A 24,999-nucleotide genomic window follows, 5' to 3' on the forward strand; every position below is an offset into this window, starting at 1 on the left:
CTCATTCCAAATTGATATTCGCAACCCCATTCCAAATTAATAATAACAGCCCTCATTCCAAATTGATATTCGCAACTCCATTCCAAATTAATAATAACAGCCTCATTCCAAATTAATAATAACAGCCATCATTCCAAATTGATATTCGTAGCCCCATTCCAAACTAATAATAGTAGCCCTCATTTCTAATTGATATTCACAGCCCACACCCTTTTGATAACCCGTTAATCACAACAACGACAACAGGAGTAATTACAAATAATAGGGCAAAACGTGGTAGTGCCAATATCATTCCCGCCATAGTGCTGGCTGCCCGTCTTGTGACCCTATTTCGAACCTCTAAACCACAGATTCATAGAAAATGGTAAACTACAAAGTTGAAGCCCTTTAAAATATCTTTCCAACGCATATTCATATGTTAGATTTGGCAAAGTGGTTAAAGAGTTATGACAGTTTTAGTGGGCTGGATTTGCTAAATCTTTAAATGGTTAAGGTTTTGTCGAATTTGTGCAATTGTCAAAACATTTTTGTGTTAATATCATTCTCTAAACCAAAATTTAAAAAAAAAAAAAAAACATTAATTTAAAATATACCCAACCTAAGAGTCACAAATCTAAAACTTACCCGTGTAAAAAAAAAACCATCGCTCTAAATCCGTTAAAAGCCATTAACCAAAAGACCACTAAAAATCTCGAGTGAAACTAAAACCTTCTAAATAAACAACTTTAAAAGCTACCAAACACACTAAATACCTTCAGATAATAAAAAGCTTCAAGAAAACTCATAAAAGTCTCAACAAGCCCCAAAGAATTCGAAATTCCTAAGAGTTTTTGGATTCAAAATTCTTTTAGGAACCTTTAGGGCTCCTTAAGAGCACTTACGTCATGTCGTGTCCTATGTTTTAAGGAGTCCTAGAGTTAGGAGTCCAGCCTCATCACGGGCGTTTGCTATGGATAGCAACCGTACCATAGGACTAGTTACACTAGTCACCCAATCTTTCCCTAGGACAAGCCTAGTAAACTAGGATGTAGGCTAACCTGCATTAGTCTAAGGAACAACTTGCATTTAGATAAGAATCATATAGCATCTTAGATGAAATCCTAGGATAATAAAATCTTCAACTTGAATTAAATAACTTCTCCTAAAACTGTTGAAACAGTCAATCCCGTCTAGGTCCGGTGTCTTAGTTGAGTTAGGCATAAGTAGCTTAGCTTAGGTGCACCGAACTACGTCGACTCTGATCCCAGTGAGGCTTGGGTACGTAGGCAGCTTGGATGTCTGATGGCATACCAACCGCGAGTCGGCACCACAACAAATTGTGGTGTTTTGTATATTAATTTTCTTGTAAATGCTTAATCAAATCACTTAGGATTTTTCATGAAATTAGAATTTTAGGAGAACTTTCACTTAGATTGAATCCAGACAAATTAAGAAATCAAGATACACATTTAGGATTCACATTGAAATTAAATCATAGGATGCATGTCCCGTAGTTAGCACATTAATAGAGAGTTGAATGAGCCATTTAAAATAAATTTAAAAGAGTTAGCTTTTGGAATCGAAGACCGATTATCGGGCAGGAATGGTACATGTGGTGGATAAATCCCCATACCTTCCATTCTTGTAACCAGGTAGCGAGTCTAGATTTCTGGTTAATCATGGGTCCTAGATCCCACATCTAGGTGGCGACTCTGTCAGTCTCTTTTGTGTGGAATTCAGATTGCCTTAGTGATCCCAAGTTCACATAAAAGATGAATTAAAATCAATAATAAAAATGCACACGCCAATCGAGTGGGTACGAGAGACCAAGAGAGAGCGTGGCGGCTCATGCCCCACCCCTCTCGCGGGATCGGGTCCCACACTCTCCTTCTCCGCCGAGTTCTAAGCGCTTCACCCAAGGGGATTAAAAACAACGGATGCCCTTGCCACCGATCGAATAAAGAAGAAGATAAAAGTGTTGCCTCTATGTAGGCTACAATGCAAGTTGAAGCTCCAAGGATGCTCTCAAGAATAAACAAGTTTAAGCCTAAACCAATCTCAAATGATTTTCTCAAATCAAGGCACAAGGGATTGGTGAGAAAAATTAACCCAAAAATTGTTGCAAATAAGTTTCTAGGGTTTGTTAAGGTTGGAACATGTTCATCTAGTCTTTTGAACCCATACAATGGGTGTATATAAGTCCCCAACACCATATTACAGTTTTAGGGGCAAAACAGTAATTTTCAAGTCAAACAGTCAACTAGCCGTTGGTCCTCCAACTGCTATAATTTTTTGAGTTCGTAGTGTTCTCGGAGTTCCGAGAACATTTCTCGAAATTCCGAGCAAATTCTCGGAGTTCCGAGCAAAATTCTCGGAGTTTCGAGAATTCAAACAGAGCTTTTAATTTTAGAACCTAGAGCATTTCTCGGAGCTCCGAGACTGGATTTCCAGCAAACAGTGTCACATTTGAAAAATTCATATCTCCTTCGTTTCTCATCAGATTTTGATGTTCTTATACTCTACGAATTTGAAAAAAATGAGAGCTATCTGTTAAAAATATTTCCAAAAATATTTGAAAATTTTTTAAATAAGTTTTGATAGGATTTAGTTGCTGGTCCAGGTTGTTGCTTCGGAACTCTGTTTTGTTCATTCTTGTGATGAATGCCATATGGGTCCCAACATGTTGGTACACCACCATGGCCATTCACTTATCCATTTAAGTCCTTAAAGGGTGTGTTAGTCTCTTTGAAAAATATATTTTTAGGGGTTTTAAGATATGCCTTGATAAGAGAAAACACAGGAGAGATAGGTGATACAATCTACCATTTTTACCACTCTCTTGAATGAACTCTTGAGGTAGCCATTGCTTGATCTTCTCTTTGAGTGCATGGCTTGCTTTGGGATCTTCAAGGTTGAGCTACTTTGCTTGACACCTTCCAAGGATGATACCACTATTTGGTTCCAGCTCCTTTTCAAGTTGTTGATCCACAAGCTTTGGCCTTCATTGATCTTCCTTTGTTTGTTCAATGCTTTGAGATGGTTGATGATGAGCTTCTCCTTTGTACCTCTAAGGTGTGATTGGTCTAAGTATGTTCTAAGCTCCTTTGCCATTGTGTTTGGTTCATCTTCAAGCATAGGCCAACAAGGTGCATGCTAGTATGATTTGACTTGTGTAGGACCTGTCTAAAGCACAACACTCAAGGTAAATGATCAGTCAATAAACGACTAATCAATTTGCGTTTGTTAATCATCAAAACAAGATGATTGAATGAACCCATGGGAAACCCTTGGGCTTACACCACTAATTACGCAGTTTTAACCGCTATTCCAACAATCCTCAATCACTAGTAAAGTAGATGAGATCCAATCTAATGACTCAATATGAACTAGATGGAATCCAATCCAATGAATAACATTTGGACAACTTTTATACACATTAATCACTATTCACAACATTGCAACCACTATTGATACCCTTTCAACCACTAATTACACAGTTTTAACCGCTATTTCAACAATCTCCAACCACTAGTAAAGTAGATGAAATCCCATCCAATGACTCAATATGAACTAGATGGAATCCAATCCAATGAACAACATTTGGACAACCTTGAACCAGTGTGCGAAGAGTTTGAATAACTCCTGACACACATTAACCACTATTCACAGTGTTACAACCACTATTCATACCCTTTCAACCACTAATTACACAGTTTTAACCACTATTCCAACAATCCTCAACCACTATTAAAGTAGCTGGAATCCAATCTAATGACACAATATGAACTAAATGGAATCCAATCCAATGACACAATATGAACTAGATGGAATCCAATCTAATGAACAACATTTGGACAACCCTGAACCAGTGTTACTCTAAGTTTGAACAACTACTTACACACATTAACCACTATTGACAGTGTTGCAACCACTATTCAGACTCTAAACACACAGTTTTAACCACTATTCCAACAATCCTCAACCACTATTAAAGTAGCTGAAATCCAATCCAATGACACAATATGAACTAGATGGAATCCAATCTAATCAATAACATTCGAACAATCCCGTACCAGTTTGGAAAGAGTTTGAACAATTACTTACACACATTACCCACTATTGACAGTGTTGCAACCACTATTTATACCCAGTCAACCACTAATTACATAGTTTTTAACCACTATTCCAATAATCCTCAAACACTATTAAAGTAGATGAAATCCAATCTAATGACACAATATCTACTAGATGGAATCCAATCCAATGAACAACATTTGAACAACTTTAATAGTGTTTGATGATTGACTGTAACACATGTTTGAGGATTGACTATAACACAAATCAATAGGTTTTTATAAAACCATCTACAAATCTACATACCACTGTTTCACAACCACTAAATAAGGTTTACCTCAACCCAACGGATTTACCTCAACCACTACAAAGCACAAAATGAAAAATAGAGAGAGAAAGAGAGACCTACACAGCAATCTCCAAACGCCTATAATGGGAGGAGGTAAAAGGCAAAAGAGTAGAGGTTGAAGATGATAGCTTTTTGTTAAGTGAAAATGACGTGGGAAGAAGGCAAAAGAGATAAAAAAACGGGAGCTAATATTCCCCTCCCTTGACGGCTAAACGTTAGACTTAACGTATATGACGCATTTCCCAAGCTTTTTACCTCTCTCTCTCTCCCGCCAATAGGAACAGTTGGTGGGCCCATCATTTGAACCCTACCCATACTTTTCAAAATGAACGCCACACCATAGGATGATCCAAACTGTCCATTTGATGGGCTACACCGTAAATAGGTTGCGTCCCAAGATATAATTTCCATAGGCTGATCCTAGCCCTCCGATCTAAATAGAAACTATATATTATGCAACCTCTATAGATTGGAGGGTCGCGATCATCCTATGGAAATGATTTTTGGCGCACAACCTATTTACATTGAGGCCAATCAAATGGATGGTTTGGATCATCCTATGGAGTTGGTCATACAGTAACATTACGGCCAAATTGTAGGCCCCACCCATATTTTTCAAAATAAAGTGTACGGTCCACACCATAGGATGATCCAACCTCTATAGATCTAAGGGTTGCGATCATCCTATGGAAATGATATTTTAGGGCGCAACCTATTTACATTGTGGCCCATCAAATGGATGGTTTGGATCATCCTATGATGAGGGTCATACAGCAACATTAAGGCTCAATTGTAGGCCCCACCAGTGGAAATGATATTTTGGGGTGCAACCCGTCGCAACCCTCCATTCTATAGAGGTTGCATAATATGTAGTTTCTATTTAGATTGAAGGGCTAGGATCAGCCTATGGAAATGATATTTTGGGATGCAACCTCTGTGGCCCATCAAATGGACGGTTTGGATCATCCTATGGTGCTGTGTTCATTTTAAAAAATATGGGTATGGTTCAAATGATGGTCCCACCAACGGTTGCTATTGGGAGAGAGAGAGAGAGAGGTAAAAAGTTAGGAAATCTGTTATATATGTTACACTGACACGTTTACAGCCTTCAAGGGGAGAAAAAAATTGATTTTTATTAGGTGAAAAGATGTCTCTCGGAGGGAATGGGCAGGAGGGGTAATTCAGTCCTCAACAAAATGTGAACGGTGAAATTACTTCTTTTTAGTCATTTTCAACTTCCCACAGCTTTTTCAATAATAGTCCAAAAAACAGCTTTTTTTAAGTCAGTTTCCCTAAGAAATAAACAAAAAAAGGGTAAATTCTTTAGGAAAAATTGGGGCAAATGTGGGGCCCAAAAGTGTCTGTTAGGGAATAACCTAACAACCACGTCTTAGGATTTCTCATGTATAATAACACTGATATAAAAGCTCTCTTTAGAGGGATTTTCAGTCCTTGCCAACGAACGACTACTAGATTGGAACAAATCATCTTTTTTGTTTTTGTGTGTGATACTGATACTAGGGAAATGATATAAACGCCCACTTTTCTTGCTCGGGCACCCCATTGTAGTGTAAAAAGAGTAGTCATAAATACAGTGAGGGGCTGGCCCATGGAAGAAAAGTGGGCGAATATATCACCTCTGGTGCTTGACATTTAACTATGATTATAATTGTTTCACAATCTCATGGCTTAAATCAAAGCTTCATGTCTGTATTGCAGACTCCAGAGAGTATGTTTAACAAATTTAACAACAGAAATGAAAAAATTGAGAAAATAGTATGGCAAATAATGAGTAAAATGTTCACCAAGAGTGGTTCCAAAAAACAGTTACATTGATCAATTTTCTTTCTAGTAATGCAGCAAGTCCCTCTCTGTATATTAACACTTAACAGAGAATAAAGATCTTACAACAGTGGTGAAGTTTACAACAGGTTTCAGTTTTAATATTACAGACAATAAACAAGGCTAAGTGACAATAATCAAAATATTGCTTTATAGTGGAAAGTTGATTGAAATGGAAACTAAGGATGAGGAATCCTAACTTGAGCTTCAGATTCTACTCTCCATGTCTAGAGAAGTTTCTTTTGCTTCTCTCAAATGGCAAGGCCTTCTCATCTCAAATGCATCTAATCATCTCCAGAGAGCAGAATGGACATCTTTCGCTCGATTTTGCCTCCAGATGGCTTTGGCAGATTCATGGAACTGCCAATTTATCGCTGCGTGGAGATGACAAATCTGATTCTCAAGCTTCTCCAGAAGAATCAGTAGATGGGTTGTTTCCGTAATCCCATAAGTGTTTTAGTTCACCTCTCATCCAACCCAGGATGACAATAAGCCCTGAATAACAAGCGAACAGAAAATTAAAATTCCATAATCCCTAGGGATGATGGTTGCATGTCACATAACAAAGTAGTAACTGCAATTCATTACCTAATGTGCATGGAACAAGGTACAATAGCGCAGGTTGACCATGGCCATCCATCAGATATAAAGCAAGATACGTGAGGAAGAGGCCTGCAAAAAAGCATAGAACCATTGGGAACCAAGAGAAACAAAGTTATAGTTCAAATGCATGGAGTTTTGCATTAATCATATTTTAATTGAGCTGGATAAGGGCGGGCGCTGATGTCTGTTCACCCATATTTTGATAATGGCACTAATAACTTTGTTTTACACTTTTTGATTGGCTGCCGAGAGCAACTTTTTGGTAATAGTAGTTAGCCTCTGACAGCCGGTTAAAAATGTAAAATGAAGAGAGTAGTGCCATTATCAATTATGGTAGTGCAGATAGCAATCCCCATAAGGAATGATAAATTCTTTCATATATATGGTAAACTGTTTCTGAGGGGTAGCGAAGATAACTTATCTGCGCTGCCCCTCAAAAAATCATGTGGGCGCACATGATTTGTATGATCCAAAGCATTCATTTGATAGGCCCTTACATAGATAGGGTGTAGACAAAAAATCAGCTCCATAGGATCATCGTAACCCTTCCATTTGTGGAGGGGTTAAAATGGATGGGTATAAACCTCCAAAACTATGAGATTATTTTCTAGTACATGCAAGCACCGTGTTTGAAAAAAATTCCACATCATTGAAATGAGAATAATGAATATAAATACAAAAGAAAGGAGTCAAGAATCATTGAGACGCACCAAATCCATAGCCAAGTACCAACCAAAGAAAATATCCATTTAATATGCGCTTCTTATTTGCTCTGTCATATCTGCATTGTAGCCACCAAAAATACAAACAATGAGAAAGTGAAGGACTAAAAGGCCACAACTGTAGTTTGTATAGATAGAATTTAAGGCATCATGTACATCATCTATCCTTCTCAACATCTATGCATAGAAAAAGAAAGGCAAAATCAAATATAAGCAAAATGACAAAGTGAACTCGAGAGCATCATAGGAATCAGTGGTCAAAAAAGTAAAATTTGAATTTTAATCAAGATGATTTCAGGCAAGTGCAGTTCTTACATAACATGATGGAAATTTTATCTTGAAACAGGCCCCATATGAATTTAATTTCAGGCAACGAATGAACTCATGAATTTAAAGTAAGACAGACATATCACATATGAAAACTATCATTCAGAAATCAATTTGGAAAATCATAAAAGTTTATGAATTTAATTAATAAAGATGAAACACCACCAATGATGTTAATGTAGACTCCTAATTGACGGTTATACATATCATCATGAAAATTCCAGAGCCTTTCTACATGGTCTCATGGCCATTATCTGTCAATATGGGCTCATAACAATCTGTCAAATTCCGTTAAATCCACAAGTCTGTAGTTGAATGACAATGATATCACGCTCAGCCTAGTTTTAGGCATTACTTACCCATACATATTCTATATTAATCGCCTCCCAAATCTGTGCCAAAGATATCCTACTAAGTATATCATAATAGAAATCTAGATCTGAAGGTACTGCACAAAGCTCTAGAAGAATTTCAAGGGAATGGTACTTGCTAAATGCTCATAGCTCTGAAGGCTTTCGTTTCTATGACAATGTGAAAAGGAGTATTCTTAAAGTAGTTTAGGAGATTTCCATAAAATGGGTATAACCGTAGTGTAATGCGTGAGTGTTTTTAGTAGGAAGAAACCGAATCTGACAAGAAGCCCAAGATAGATGGGGAAACTTTGCTATGAACGAGTGTCATACACCAGATTAGTTGACTGCCAATCCCTTGATTGAGGATCTCATTGATAGAACTGGTTGAAATTAATGATATGGATATCTTGGTCATTTTGACCAATCCCATATAAATATCGCTTGTAATATGTACTTTACATATTTGAAAGAAAAGAAACTGAGTCTTGACTCCATGATTTGTCTCTTCTACTTTACTGCAACAATGATCTACCCTATTCAAGGGAATTTTTACATGGCAAGAAAATCAAGATCTAAGGACCTGCATCATGTGAAAGTAGTTCTTGTTCCCTCCACCTTCTCATCTTCGTATTGTCTCTTCCTTTGGAGTCTCAATCTTATCTCTTATTATTCTATTTCATCTCAATCTTGTTTCAAGCTCCCTTTTTTCTTCATACTTTCTCCAAAAATCTTCGAAATCCTAGAGTTTTATTATCCAACCCCAAGAATATTTAGGCTTTTCACCTTCTCTAATCCCACAAAATCTCACTTTTTGGTAGCCAACTAAAGCAGTATTTAAGCGAGGTAAAAGCTAACAAGTCACTTAAGCTTCTTTTAAAATATAAAAGAAAGGCCCACCCAGTTCACTTAAGTTGGTGCAGTTTAGCACAGAACATAACTTGCAAGTAGGTGCATATTAGCATCTCCCCCTGCCCTCCCTCAAACATCAAAATCCACAACATACTCCCATACCCTACGAATTTTCAAAACCGAAAATTGTTTTTGTGATTACCACACTCCATTCCAACCATACACTGATACACCCATTTTATTTGGATTCTTCATCATCTCTTCTTTCTTTAAAGTCCATTTTCGCTTACTTACCTCAGCCTTCCATCCGAACCTATATTCCTTTCTATTATATATATTTTATAAATTCTTCATCATCCGTGTTAGATGTATGTTTATGTCATGTAGATGCCTAAGGGAATTGTGGTCATTTGTAATGTTCTCTCTTTATATAAATGCATAAGTGAGGGGGAGTTCCCCAACTCACTCACTTCTTCTCCACTCTTCTTCTCTAACATGGTATCAGAGCCCTAGGGTTTTGATCCCTTATGGACCACCATAGCCACCCCGCTTCTCCTCCATCTACTTCTCTCCCAACCCCGACTACCGCCCCCAACCTAATGCGGGTGCTTAAGAGGGAAGAAGAAGAAAATTAGAACACAAGAACACAACTTAGAGAAGAAGAAGAAAATGGGAGCAAAGCTCAACCCAATTGATATTCCATCAACTACATAAGTTTCTCAACATCCAAAATCCCCTCTAAAGATGGTTTCTAACTCTTTAAATAAAAGAAAACCAAAGAAAATTCGTTCAAGATCATCCACTAGCTAGCTTAGGGACTAACATAACATTAATTGCATTGGAACTCACTAACTTTGACTGTTTTGGGAACCCACAGACACAGTCCACCAAAACTGCCATAACTTTCTACCCTCTTATCCAATTTCCAAGCACAAATACTTGTTGGAAAGATGTCAAAGAAACCTACAACTTTGTAGTTTACCACTTTCCATAATTCTTCCATTTAGAAGCTCAAAAAGCAGGTTCAAAAAAGGCCAGCAACATTAATGAGGGACTGCACCTTGGAACTCCACCAAAACCACCTAGGCATGACGTGGCTGCCATGTTGGCACTGCATCATCATTTCAGCGTGAGAAAGAACTCGCCCACGAGTTCTCATCAAGCTCTCCATGATAAGTTGTCAAGTCTTTGACATTAAAAGTTGGATGAGTATTGATATTTGGAGGGAGCTCAATCTTGTATGCGTTGTCGTTGATTTTCTTGAGAATTTGACATGGACCAATCTTCTTCTCCTTGAGCTTGTTATAGGATCCGGCTGAAAATCGTTCCTTCTTCAAATAAACCCACACAAGATCACCTTCATTGAAGATTTTGATTCGGCGATGAGTATTGGCCGCTTGCTTGTACCTCTCGGTATTTTCTTCAAGATTCTTTTTCACTTCTTCATGAATCTTTGTCATGGTAGTAGCAAAATCTTCCGCCTTCTAGTTAGACAATGATGGATCGGGAATGGGTGCAAGATCAAGATAGTGTTTTGGAGTTTTTCCATAAATCACTTCAAATGGACTCTTACCGGTAGAACGATTCACAACATAATTATAAGAAAACTCCGCCTGAGGGAGCACCATAACCCATTGCTTGGGCCTCTTTGCCGCTAAACTCCTAAGCAAGTTTCCCAAAGTTCGATTCACCACCTCGGTTTGTCCATCGGTTTGAGGGTGATAGGCGCTACTATAGAGCAAAAGAGTACCAATTCTTTTCCATAAGCATCTCCAAAAATGACTAAGGAACTTAGTATCCCTATCCGAAACAATGGACTTCGGAACACCATGATGCTTAACTACCTCATTGAAATAAAGATTAGCAACATAAGAAGCATCCATAGTCTTCTTGCAAGGAATGAAATGGACCATTTTAAGAAGCGATCAACAACTACGAAGATGGAATCATTACCTCTTTGAGTTCTCGGCAAGCCAACTACAAAATCCATACTAACATCTTCCCATGGAGCATTAGGAAGTGGAAGTGGGGTGTAGGTACCGGTGTTTTGAGTTTGTCCCTTGCATGTTTGGCATATTCGGCATCTCTTCACATAACGCATCGCATCTCGGTAAATGGTTGGCCAAAAATACTTTTCTTTCACTAGCAAAATAGTTTTGTCTCTTCCAAAATGTCCTCCCAAACCTCCCGAATGTAGTTCTTTTATAACATACTCTCTAAGAGAGCATTTTGGAATGCATAAACGATTCCCCTTAAAGAGAAAATCATCTTGAAGAAGATAATCTGCATGCTTCCCTTCTTTGCAAAGCTTCCAAATTTCACCAAAGTCTTCATCATTTGCATACATGTCTCTAATGGTATCAAACCCTTCAAGTGCACACTCACGGAATTAAGAAGAGCCACTCTTCTACTAAGAGCATCCGCCGCTTGATTGCACTTTCCGCTCTTATGCTTTAACACAAAAGTATATTCTTGTAAGAAAGAAACCCACTTTGCATGTCTTCGATTTAGGCTTCCTTGATTGTTAATGTGCTTGAGAGCTTCATGATCGGAATTCAAAACAAACTCCCTTTGAACAAGATACGATCGCCAATGCCGAAGTGCTTGAACAATGGCATAAAATTCCACATCATAGGTAGAGTACTTCTTCTTTGCTTCATTGAGTTTTTCACTAAAGAAGGCAATGGGATGACCTTCTTGGCTAAGTACTCCGCCAATGCCCACATGAGAGGCATCACAATCAACCTCGAACATCTTCTCAAAGTCCGGCAAAGCAAGCACAGGAGCACTAGACAACTTGCCCTTTATAAGTTGAAAACTCTTTTCGGCCTCCATAGTCCACCTGAACCCATCTTTCTTCATGCAATCCGTCAAGGGGACTGATATGGTGCTGAAATTTCTTATGAATCGGCGATAAAATGAGGCCAATCCATGGAAACTCCTCACTTCTTGCAAGCTCTTTGGGGTAGACCATTCTTGGACAACTTTGATCTTCTCATCATCCACTCTAATCCCTGTTGAAGTCAAAACAAAGCCTAGGAAAGCTAGGCTAGTTGTCATGAAAGAACACTTTTTGAGGTTTATATAGAGTTTTTCACCTCTCAAAGTGGTTAGAATAACAACCTTCAAATGTTCTACATGCTCGCTTTTATCATGACTATAAATAAGAATGTCATCAAAATAAACAACAACAAATTTTCCAATGAAAGGGCGAAGGACTTGATTCATTACCCGCATGAAGGTACTTGGAGCATTGGGGAGACCAAATGGCATAACAAGCCACTCATACAAGCCTTCACATGTCTTGAAAGCGGTCTTCCACTCATCACCAGGCTTGATTCGAATTTGATGGTAGCCGCTTCTAAGATTAATCTTGGAAAATATCTTTGCACCGGCAAGCATGTCAAACATATCATCAATTCTTGGAATGGGAAACCGGTATTTGATAGTGATCCGGTTTATGGCACGACTATCCACACACATACGCCATGTTCCATCTTTCTTTGGAGTAAGTAATGCCGGCACCGCACAAGGACTCATGCTTTCTTTGATGTAACCTTTCTTCAACAACTCCATGACTTGCTTATTCAACTCTTCATGCTCTTTAGGACTCATACGGTAGTGAGCCTTGTTGGGAAGATTAGAACCGGGAATCAAATCAATTTGATGTTGAATGTCTCTTAAAGGAGGGAGTCCATTGGGCAACTCATCGGGTGTGACATCCTTAAATTCCTCCAAGAGAGGTTCTAACTCACTAGGCACATTAAAGGATATTCCCAAATCTTTTGCCACTAGCATGTAAATGACACCACTACTCTCACTTTCTCTTGCAAACAATGATGAAGTGAGAAAATTACTACCCTCCTCTTGTAAAGATTTGGGTGTCTTTTCCTCCTTACTAGGCAAAAGAACAATCTCCACTTTTCCCATTCGAAAGGTATATGTATTTTTACGACCATCATGGGTAACATTTCTATCATATTGCCACGGCCTTCCTAAGAGTATGTGACACACATCCATAGGGACAACATCACACCAAACTTGATCATGGTAATTCTTACCCATAGAAAATGAAACTAAACATCGTTTAGTAACTTTTACCTCATTACCCTTCGTAAACCATGCAATCCGATAGGGCTTTGGATGTGGTTCGGTTTTGAGCTGGAGCTTGTTCACCATGTCATGAGATACGATGTCCTCACAACTCCCACCATCGATCACAATGGTGCAAACCTTGTCATGAGATTTGCATCGAGTCTTGAAAATATTGGAACGGAGCCAATCATCATCGGATTCAACCTTTGGTGTAGCAAGTGCTCTTTGGATCACCAAGCTTTCTCCTTCTTCGGGTTCGATTTCTTCATGTTGTATGTCATCTTCCTCATCATATATGGGCTGATTTGAATCATCAACAAAATTATCATCATTTTCTTCATCACCGAAGGCCACTACTTACCGCTTTGGACAATCTTTGAAACGATGGCCAACTTGACCACACTTGAAGCAAGCATTTGAATTGTTTGGACGATTGGGCTGATTTCCAACTTGATTTGTAGGGGCTGATTTTGTAGAATTTTTGTTGAAATATTCGGACCTTGACTTTGTTCCTCCACCATGTGAAGATTCACCTTTAGAAGAAGGATAGAGACTACGAACATCCACATACTTTTTAGCACCAGGACGAGAAAGCTTAGCCTCCACCTTTAAGGCTAGTTGATAAGCATCATTGACGCTCAATGATTGGTGTGTTTCCACCTCATCACGAATGGAAAACTTCAAACCATCAATATACCTTGCCACAAGTTGATCTTCACCCTCTTGAATATCATTACGAGCCATGAGTTTGTAGAATTCTTCGGTGTAGTCCAACACACTCTTCGATTCTTGGCATAGGTTGTTGAATTGAGAAAAGATAATTTGGGAAAAATCCAACGGAAGAAATTTCTCCTTAAGCCTTGACTTCATTTTCTCCCAAGAAGAGATCTTACGCTTTCCTTTGGGGATTCTCATCTCTTGAACCTTATCCCACCATGTTGAAGCGTAGCCACGAAGCCTTGTAGCCACAAGCCTCACGACACCTTGTAATCAAAGAACTTCTCAATTGCACTAAGCCATTCAAGAAACTCTTCGGGTTGTAGACGACCATGGAACTCTGGCAAGTCAATCTTGACGCTGTCGAAATCACGATAGAACCTTCCCAACCTAGCATCTTCACGAGTATTGGCGAAGGGATTCACATCGGATTCATCACTAGAACCTCCACGGCTTGATCTACCATGCTCACTACGAGCCTCTTGGCATTCAAGTCGCATGGTAAGTTGCTCAACTTGTCTTCGAAGTGCTTGAAGTTCATCATCTCTTTCATCTTCTCTTTCATCTCTCAAATCTTCCATCATTTGGTTACCACGCCTTCCTCTACCTCTTCGTGCCACCATGAAAATCAAATCGAAGCTAGCCCAAGAGAGTAACGTTAGCTCTGATACCAGATAATGCGGGTGCTTAAGAGGGAAGAAGAAGAAAATTAGAACACAAGAACACAACTTAGAGAAGAAGAAGAAAATGGGAGCAAAGCTCAACCCAATTGATATTCCATCAACTACATAAGTTTCTCAACATCCAAAATCCCCTCTAAAGATGGGTTTCTAACTCTTTAAATAAAAGAAAACCAAAGCAAATTCGTTCAAGATCATCCACTAGCTAGCTTAGGGACTAACATAACATTAATTGCATTGGAACTCACTAACTTTGACTGTTTTGGGAACCCACAGACACAGTCCACCAAAACTGCCATAACTTTCTACCCTCTTATCCAATTTCCAAGCACAAATACTTGTTGGAAAGATCTCAAAGAGACCTACAACTTTGTAGTTTACCACTTTCCATAATTCTTCTATTTAGAAGCTCAAAAAGCAGGTTCAAAACGGGCCAGAAACATTAATGAGGGACTGCTCCTTGGAACTCCACCAAAACCACCTAGGCATAACATGGCTGCCATGTTGGCACTGCATCACAACCCCACCCCAACTCCTGCCCCCAACCCCACGCCTCAGTCCCTCTCCCGCCCACGCCCCTCCCTCCCTCCCTCTCTCTCTCTCTCTCTCTCTCCAATGCCTCCGGCCCACCCCTCCCATCCCAACTCCTGCCCTCGCCTCTCCCGCCCCACCCCCCCCCCCAAAAAAAAAAAAAAACTCCTCTGTCCCTCGTTCCTCCCGCCCCATCCACCTCGCCCCGACCCCATCCGGCTCCGCCCAGCCCCCCACTTCAAAACGGGCTAGCAACATTAATGAGGGACTGCACCTTGGAACTTCACCAAAACCACCTAGGCATGACATGGCTGCCATGTTGGCACTGCATCACAACCCCACCCCAACTCCTGCCCCCAACCCCACGCCTCAGTCCCTCTCCCGCCCACGCCCACGCCCCTCTCTCTCTCTCTCTCTCTCTCTCTCTCTCTCTCTCCAATAACTCCCGCCCGCCCCTCTCTCTCTCTCTCCAATGCCTCCCACCCCTCCCATCCCAACTCCTGCCCTCGCCTCTCCCGCCCCCCCCCCCCCCAAAAAAAAAAAAAAACTCCTCTATCCCTCCTTCCTCCCGCCCCGACCCCATCCGGCTCCGCCCAGCCCCCCACCCCACCGGGCCCGTCAATCTCCGGCGCAGCCCCATCCAACCACCCTACCCGACCCCTCTCTCTCTCTCTCTCCTCATTTCTTCCTCTTCCTCTTTGCCACTCTCTTTTTTACTCCTTTTAAAGCCCTAATCTTCCCCTCTTAACTTCTACCCTATCCCCTCATGACTTAAATCTCTTTCCCCTATCTTCTACTCATTCTGCGTCTCCGATTCATTGTCATCCTCTTCTATTTTGTATGTATTAGAGGTCGTCTCATGCCTCTTTCCTATATTGTTTCTTCTCGGAGCCGCGGTCTCCTCTCTTGGCTCCTATCGTAGCCCTTTTCTCTTCTTGCTTGCCATTGTCGTGGTTAGGCATATTCTTTTCTTCTTCTCCACATGGATTCCCCCATCATTGAGGACCCCACTCTCTGACAGCCTTCTGTGGCTCCTGCCCCTACGCCTCCTCCATCCTCTTCTTCGTATATTCACTCTTCCTCGGTGGATGGTTCATTCCCACCTATGACCACAGCCAAACTCGATGGGTCCAATTACTTGAATTAGAAAGTTGAGGTAGAGACGTACATCATTGCTAGGGGGAAGGTCTCTCTTATTCGCTGTGATCCTCCTCCTACTACCATTAATCCCCCTTATGAAAAGTGGGAACATGATGATGCCCTTATTTGTACTCTCCTCTGGCAGAGTCTCACCACTTAGATTGTTGGTACCATGATACCATGATGCACCTTCTGACGTCCTGACAGATTTGGGATCATACCGCGGTTCTTCACTCTGGGGTGGGCAACCTTGCCCGCATATATGCCACCTATTCACAGTGGATGCATCTCCGGCGTGGTGACACCCCTCTCTTCACCTATTATAGTTAGTTTATTTCTCATTGTCAGCAGCGGGATCAGCTTCGTGTCGTTCACTTCCTTGAGACTGTGGGCCTTGAGTTCCTGCATCTCCGCCAGATGATCTTTAGATCCAGCACCATGCCTTCCCTTCAGGAGGTATATTTGTGTGCCCAGCAGCGCCTTATTGGTGATTCTATGCCGGCTACCTCTGTTGATAGCACTGCTAAAGCGGCCTATGGAGTGGGTGATCGTGCTACCCGTGGTGGTGTGATACATTTGGTCGTGGTCGTCGACGTGGATGTGATTCTAGCTGTGGTGGTCGTGGTGGCCGCCCTCATCCCTATTGTTCTCACTGTCGGCGAGAGGGACATTATCTTGAGACATGCTATGCTCTGCACCCTGAGTTTCGCCCTTCCACAGCCATGTTTTAGCCGCTCTGCACACCTTTCAGCACCTGATGCTTCAGAGTCCTTAGCCTCTTCATCTCAGCCCTGCCCTGCCCCGCCCCTATTGCTGATGGGGTCCTTCTCTCTCATGCGGACTATGATGAGTTCCAGTGCCTGAGGTTGACCAGCCGCCCCCTGAGTGCCGGTTTCGCTCAGCCAAGTAGATCCCCCGCCTCTCATCTTACTAGCTCCAGCTCCTGGATCATTGATTCTGAAGCCTCCAATCTTATGACGGGTACCTATTCCTTCTTAGTTCGTTTCGTCCTCTTTACTCTCAGTTTATTACCCTTGCTGAGGGAAGCTCTACTCCTATCTCTGGTATTGGGAGCTTCTCCCCTCACCCTGGCCTCACATTGTCCTCTGTTTTATGTGTTCCCAAGTCCTCATTTAGCTTACTTTCAGTCAGTCAACTTACTAAGCATCTCCACTGCTCTGTCTCATTCTATCCATCTTATTATCTGTTTCAGGATCTCTCGACTGGGCGGACAATTGGCTCGAGCCGTGAGGCAGATGGGCTTTATTGTCTTCACTGTGGCCCTTCCCGTGCCATTTTACACAGCTCCATCGACGCCTATCAGTGGCATTGTTGCCTTGGTCATCCTTGCCTCGAGCGTTTGTTGCGGACATCTATTGTTTATTCTCATGTTCAGTCTTTTCAGTGCAAGGTCTATGAACTTGGAAAATACCATCGTGTGTCGTTTCGTCCTAGGCCTATTAGTCAAGCCTTGCACCCTGTTGATTTAGTGCACTCAAATGTATGGGGTCCCGCGAGAACTACCTCTATTTTTGGATATCGATATTTTGTTGTCTTTATTTATGATTATTCTCGCATGACTTGGCTTTATTTACTTAAGGATCGGTCTAAAGTTTTCTCTGTTTTTCGTGCTTTTCATGCAGAGGTTACAAATCAATTTAATTGTACCATAAAATGTTTGTGCACTGATAATGCGAGAGAATATTTCTCTAAATCTAATGGTTTTGATGATTTTCTTTCTATTCATGTGCTCACACCTCCCAGCAAAATGGTGTAGCTGAACGAAAGATTAGATCTGTAATGGATGGCGCCCGCACTCTTCTTCTGCAAATGCGGGTCCCAAAGAGTTATTAGGGCGATGCCGTTCTCACTGCCAACTACCTCGCCAATTGGCCTCCTTCCTAGGTCCCTGCTGGTTCCTCACCTTTTGCTACGTTACGTCCTCATCATGCCCTTTCCCTCTCACTCCTCAGATCTTTGGTTGTGTGTGCTTTGTACACAACCTTGGTCCTGGTCTCGATAAGTTGGATCCTCGAGTTGAACGATGTATCTTCCTGGGTTACTCACGAACCCAGAAAGGTTATCGTTACTACGACCCTCGCTTGTGTCGGTCCTTCGTCTCGGCCGACGTCATCTTTTTTGAGTTTGAGTCTTACTTTCTCACTCATCAGGATGGTATTCACACTGCTCCTGGTTCCGACCTTCCTCTCCCTGTTCCTGTCCTTCCCAACCTCGTAGTCACTCCCTCTCGTTCTCCTCCTTTATCGATACCAGAGCTTGTTCCTGTTTGCAAGCCCTCTTCTTCCTCACACTGCAGCTCCTCCTCCACCTATTACAAAAACCTATCAGCGACGACAGAAATCTGCAATTCATCCCTCTCCACCTGCGCCATTGCCAACTCAGCCGGAGAACACGACCACCATTTCAGAGGTACCTATAGATTCTCTCATTGCTTCTCGCACTCGTTCTCATAGTTTTGCTCATCCTATTTCTTCTAATCTTTCATATGATTCTATTACCCCTATTTTTCATAGTTTTGTGTCTTCCTTGTCCTCTGTCTCTTTGTCGCAGTCATTGCCAGCGGCTCTTGATCACCCAGGGTGGCGGGCGGCTATGGATCTTGAGATGGAGGTCCTTCAGACTTATCAGACCTGGGATTTGGTCCCTCTTCCTCCTGGTGCTCGCCCTGTTGGCTGTCGTTGGGTTTATACCGTCAAACACTTACCTGATGAGATTGTTGAGAGCCTTAAGGCGCGCTTGGTTGCCGAAGGATATACTCAAACCTTTGGCGTGGATTATGGTGAGACGTTCTCTCCGGTTGTTAAAATTTCATCTGTTCGTGTTCTACTATTTCTTGTTGTCAACCACGGGTGGCCCCTACATCAGTTATATGTCAAGAATGCCTTCATGATGAACTCACGAAGGAGGTGTACATGGAGCAACCTCCTGGCTATGTTGCCCAGGGGGATATGTCCTCTTCCGTATGTCGTTTGAAGAAATTAATCTACAACCTAAAGCAGTCCCCTAGAGCATGGATTGGGAGGTTTAGTGATGCTATCATGCGCATTGGCATGAAGCAATGTGCAGTTGATCACTCTGTTTTCAGCCATCAGTCTGTAACTGGTTGTGTGCTATTGATAGTCTACGTTGATGACATTATCATTACTGGCAGTGATTCAGTGGGGATCCAGAAGTTGAAGATCTTGCAAAAAGAATTTTCTATCCAAAGATCTGGGCCGCCTTAGGTACTTCCTTGGCATTAAGGTAGCTATTCCACCAGGGGTATCTCCCTCTCACAGAGGAAATGTCTTGGACTTACTTGAGGAAACAGGTTACTTGAGGAGACAGGTTATCTTGAAGTGAAACCTGCCTCAGTTCCCATGGACCCAAATGTCAGACTACTTCTCGAAGAGGGTGACTTATTAGATGACCCTGACAGATATAGGAGATTGGTTGGTAAGATTATATATCTCACAGTCACTCGCCCAAACATCTCCTTTGTTGTTGGCCCTGTCAGCCGGTATATGGGCTCACCTCGTACTTCACACTGGGCAGCTGTGCTTCAAATTTTCGATACTTGAAAAGTGCTCAAGGGAGAGGGCTGTTGTTTAAGAAGCGTGGGCATCAGAAGATAGAAGGGTATACAGATGCAGATTGGGCTGGATCTCCAGCTGACAAGAGATCTACCACACGATATTGCACCTTTATAGGAGGTAACCTTGTGTTATGGCGAAGTAAGAAGGATGTTACATCTAAATCCAGTGCAGAGACCGGATATAAAGCCATGGCACAAGAAAGTGGAGAAGGTTGTGCTCTCTTTTGTCAGAAATTGGTTTCCCCCCATCATCTCCTTCTCGGTTATATTGTGACAACAAGGCTGCTATCCACATTGCCACAAATCCAGTCTTCCATGAGAGGACCAAACACGTTGAGGTCGATAGCCACTTTACCCGGCATAGGATTTAGAAAAAGGAGATATGCAGTGTTTACTAGATCCGTGGACTAGTTAGCTGATATGTTGACCATACCATTAAGCAAAGCAAAATTGAGTGGCATTTGTAACAAGCTAGGAATGTTTGACATTTACATTCCAGCTTGAGGGGGAGTGTTAGATGTATGTTTATGTCATGTAGATGCCCTGTGAAGCACGGGTGCTTCAAAATGGCTAAAGTACCAATATCGGGTGCGTATCCGACACGGGTGCGCTCGGGTGCGTGTCGGGTGCGCACCCGATTAAAAAACTTTTTTTTTTCTAATTTTACGGTCGGGTGCGGGTCGGGTGCGGTTGGGGTGCGCACCCCGACGCACCCGACATGTTTTTTAAGTGTTTTTTTTTAAAACAAAAAAAAAAGGCTGCGAATAGCAATTTTGGGGGGGGGGGGGGGGTTTAAGTTTTATAAAAGGGTTTTAAAACCCAAAACCCTCACTCACGAACCCTCTCCTTCACCCTCTCTGTCTGCAACTCTCTCTCTCTCTCGTCTCTCGTCTCTCGTCTCCGTCTGCAACTCTCTCTCTCTCTCTCTCTCTCTCTCTCTCTCTCTCTGCAACTCTCCTCTCTCACTCTCTCTCGGCCCGGGCTTCTCTCATTTTCTCCTCTCTCTCTCGGTTTCTCCTCTCTCTCCCTGCAACTACTACCGCCGCCTCCGCCACCGTCGGTCGTCGGAGCCCTAACCTAACCCTACAAAGGTACTCTCTCTCTCTCTACTTCTCTCCTCTTTGTATCTCTCTCTACTCTCTTTTTTTTTTATTATCTCTACTCTCTTTTTTTTTGCCCTAAAAAATAGCCTAAAGCCCTAACCGATTGTGAGTCACATAAAAATCAATTTGGAGCTCACAATCAGTTGGCATAATCTTAAAATGGATTGTGATTTTGAAGCCCTAAACTGATTTTCAGTTTGGAGGTCACAATTGGGAATTTTGGATTTTGGGCTTTCGGGCCTAAAGCCCTAAATCCCAAATTTCCAATTGTGAGCTTTCAGGCCATGTTAATTTGAGATTGTGACATTCAATTGGGAGCCCTTTAGGGCTCAATTAGAGGGGTTAGGTCATTAGGGCTTTAGCCTTTAGCCCTTTACCCTTTAGGGCCATGTTAATTTAAGATTGTGAGTTGTGACAATCAATTGGGAGCCCAAAACTGATTTTAGGAGTAAAAAATTATGTTTAATTTTGACCTCCAAAATCCGTTTTGGGCTCAATTAGAGGGGTTAGGTCGTTAGGGCTTTAGTTTTTACCCTTTAGGGCCATGGTAATTTAAGATTGTGACAATCTATTGGGAGCCCAAAACTGATTTTAGGAGTCAAAAATTATGTTTAATTTTGACCCCCAAAATCCGTTTTGGGCTCAATTAGAGGCCTTTACCCTTTAGGGCCATGTTAATTTAAGATTGTGACAAATTGACAATCGGTTGGGAGCCCAAAACTGATTTTAGGAGTCAAAAATTATGTTTAATTTTGACCCCCAAAATCCGTTTTGGGCTCAATTAGAGGCCTTTACCCTTTAGGGCCATGTTAATTTAAGATTGTGTCAATCGATTGGGAGCCCAAAACTGATTTTAGGAGTCAAAAATTATGTTTAATTTTGACTCCCAAAACTAAATTTGTGTTTGTTCTTTTAATAGAATGTCTTCATCCGGGGCTAGTAGCGCCGCCCAAGCCACAAATGCACCTCCTTCTACTTCTACTGATGAAGACCTCTCGAAGCCCTTATGGAAGTATGCCACTAGATTTGATAAAGATCCTAAGGGTGGAGGGAATGTGAGATGGGAATGTAATTTTTGTCATAAGAGTTGGAATAGCTCCTACACAAGGGTTAGAGCGCACTTGTTGAAGGTATCAGGACAAGGAATCGGAGCGTGTCCTAAGGTGAAAGCCAATGACCTACTCGGAATGCAAAGGTTGGAGGAAGAATGCAAGGAGGCTATGAAGCAAAATGCTCCCAAGAGAGTGCCATTGCCAACATCATCAAGTAGTGGATCATTGAGTTGCCCAAGTAGTATGTTTGTCCCTCCAAGTTTTGATCTAAAGAGGAGGAAGACAAGTGGTCCAAGTGGAAGTGTGAGTGCTATTGAAAAGGCATTTAACACGACGGCCCGCGATCAAGTACATGGCGAGAATGCTCGGATGTTTTACTCCGGTGGCTTGCCATTTCACCTAGCAAGGAACCCACACTATGCGAGTTCATACTCTTGTGCGGCCAACAATCCAATTTCCGGTTATTTGCCTCTGGGGTACAACTTGCTAAGAACGACTCTACTACAAAAAGAGAGGGCAAATGTTGATAGGTTGTTGCAACCCCTTTAAAGAGACATGGAAGGATAAAGGGGTGAGCATTGTTAGTGATGGATGGAGTGACTCACAAAGGCGGCCTCTCATTAACTTTATGGCGGTAACCGAGGGTAGGCCTATGTTTCTCAAGGCGGTAGATTGTTCGGGGGAGACAAAGGACAAAATTTTCATTGCCAACTTGTTGAAGGAGGTAATTATGGAAGTTGGACATGAAAATGTTGTCCAAGTAATTACCGACAACGCCGCAAATTGCAAGGCGGCCGGGCAACTTATTGAGGCACAGTTTCCTTCCATCTTTTGGACCCCATGTGTGGTGCACACCCTCAACCTTGCTTTGAAGAACATATGTGCAGCGAAGAATGTGGAAGCAAATCAAGTTACATATGACGAATGCAGTTGGATAACGGCTGTTTCGGGAGATGCTAGCATCATTAAGAATTTCATAATGAATCATTCCATGAGACTAGCCATATTCAACGAGTTCAACACTTTGAAGTTGCTTGCCGTGGCGGAGACTCGATTTGCGAGTGTTATTGTTATGCTTAAGAGATTGAAACTCTTAAAGCAAGGTCTTCAAGCAATGGTTATTAGCGACAAATGGACTTGTTATAGGGAGGATGACATGGGAAAATCGAGGTTTGTAAAAGAGAAGGTGTTAGATGACGTATGGTGGGATTCTATCGACTACATACTCGCATTTACATCCCCCATCTATGACATGCTTAGAGACTGTGACACGGATACGGCTTACCTTCACTTGGTTTATGATTTGTGGGATACCATGATAGAGAAAGTAAGGGCGGCAATATATAGGAAGGAAGGAAAGAGGAAAGAAGAGGAGTCCAAATTTTTTGACGTGGTGCACGAGATTCTTGTTGCTCGTTGGAACAAGAGCAACACTCCACTTCATTGCTTGGTTCATTCATTGAATCCAAGGTTAGGTGACTTTAAATTTATTTGGATTATTAGTTATTTATGTTTATTTCTAAGTTTTAACTTTTGACTTGAAATTTGAAGCTAAATTAGTTTTTTCTTTCTTAAAGGTATTATAGTGAGCAATGGCTTAGTGAAGATTCAAGTCGGGTGCCTCCACATAAGGATGCAGAAATTTATACCGAGAGGATGAAGTGCTTCAAGAGGTACTTCACCAATTTCTCGGACCGCACAAGAGCTAATGTGGAGTTCGCGCAATTCTCCATGAAGTCCGGATTATTCAATGATGTTGATTCCATCAATGAACGGTTCACTATCAAGCCTCATGAGTGGTGGGCCATGGGCCATCCATGGTACATGTGCCCCTATGCTTCAAAGCATAGCTTTGAAGTTTCTTATGCAACCTTCATCGTCATCTTGTGCCGAGAGGAATTTGAGCACTTACTCTTTTGTGCATTCTCTCAAGAGGAACAAGATGACTCCACAACGAGCTGAAGATTTGGTTTTCGTTCATAGCAATCTTCGGCTTCTCTCAAGACAAACTCCACAGGTTGAGAAAACACGAGAAACAAAGATGTGGGACATAGGTGGAGATACATTTGATTCCTTCGATGATGTAGGGGTACTTGAAGTTGCTAGTCTTTCTTTGGATGAGCCGGAGTTGGAGTCCATTGTTTTTACCGACGACGTAGAGGACGATGTTGTCGATATTGGAGCTGAAGCCTGAAGCGACTGACTTCTAGGATTGATGATGCATTGATGCTTTATGTTATTTTGGTGTTTTAATGATGAACTTAATCACGTATGAAATGAAGAGTAATATTAGAATTTTCCATTTTGGTGAATGGTGATGTTATTGTTATTTGATTGCTTTCCTATTTTTTTTAAAAAATTTAATAAAAAATATTATTATATTCAACGCACCCGAACGCACCCGCACCCAAGTGTTTTGGAAAATCACGTACCCGCGTACCCGTGTCGTGTCGCACCCGCACCCCGCACCCGCACCCGTGCTTCATAGTAGATGCCTAAGGGCATAGTAGTCATTTGTAATGTTCTCTCTTTATATAAATGCATAAGTGAGGGGGAGTTCTCTCCAACTCACTCTCTTCTTCTCCACCTTAGTTATAAATTCCGTTCCGGTCGCCGTTCCGTTTTGGCTACTGGAACGGAACGTTCCGGTGTTCCGGCCGTTTCGTTCAGCGTTCCGGTCGAAACTTTCCGTTCCGGTTGAAAAAAATAGTTAAAAATATGAAAAAAATCCTAAAAAATTAGAAATTGTTAGAAAAATATAAGAAACACTTAAATGAACTAAAAGACATATTTATTACTTAAAAAACCAAAGTTTAATAACAAAAAGACGAAAAATGCCCTCCTAACAACTACAAAACGGTCACAAAATGAGGGCAAATGTGTAAAATACACTCTCCAACAGCCATAAATGAATTTATGTAATTTTTTGGATTTTTTTTTTTTTTTGAATTTTTTTGGAAAAAGACGAAAAATGCCCTCCCAACAACT

The 24,999-nt window shown here is 41.5% G+C and overlaps 1 protein-coding gene across 2 annotated transcripts in view; it reads right to left on the reverse strand.

Annotated features, from left to right (window-relative positions):
• Positions 1 to 6,167: 6,167 nt before the first annotated feature.
• SPPL3 (SIGNAL PEPTIDE PEPTIDASE-LIKE 3) overlaps positions 6,168 to 24,999 on the reverse strand; it is a 96,070-nt gene continuing 77,238 nt past the window's right edge. For both annotated transcript variants that reach the window (XM_077394331.1, XM_077394332.1), the window contains exons 12-14: positions 7,558 to 7,628; positions 6,833 to 6,916; positions 6,168 to 6,739 (exon numbers count right to left, since the gene is read on the reverse strand). In XM_077394331.1, the coding sequence (XP_077250446.1) occupies positions 6,645 to 6,739; positions 6,833 to 6,916; positions 7,558 to 7,628 (250 nt within the window). In that variant the 3' untranslated portion in view covers positions 6,168 to 6,644. The remainder of the gene's footprint in view (positions 6,740 to 6,832; positions 6,917 to 7,557; positions 7,629 to 24,999) is intronic.

This window comes from Tasmannia lanceolata, unplaced genomic scaffold, assembly GCF_043159265.1.
Source record: "Tasmannia lanceolata isolate RefF3 unplaced genomic scaffold, GAP_Taslan_0.1 ptg000013l, whole genome shotgun sequence".
Classification (NCBI taxonomy): domain Eukaryota; kingdom Viridiplantae; phylum Streptophyta; class Magnoliopsida; order Canellales; family Winteraceae; genus Tasmannia; species Tasmannia lanceolata.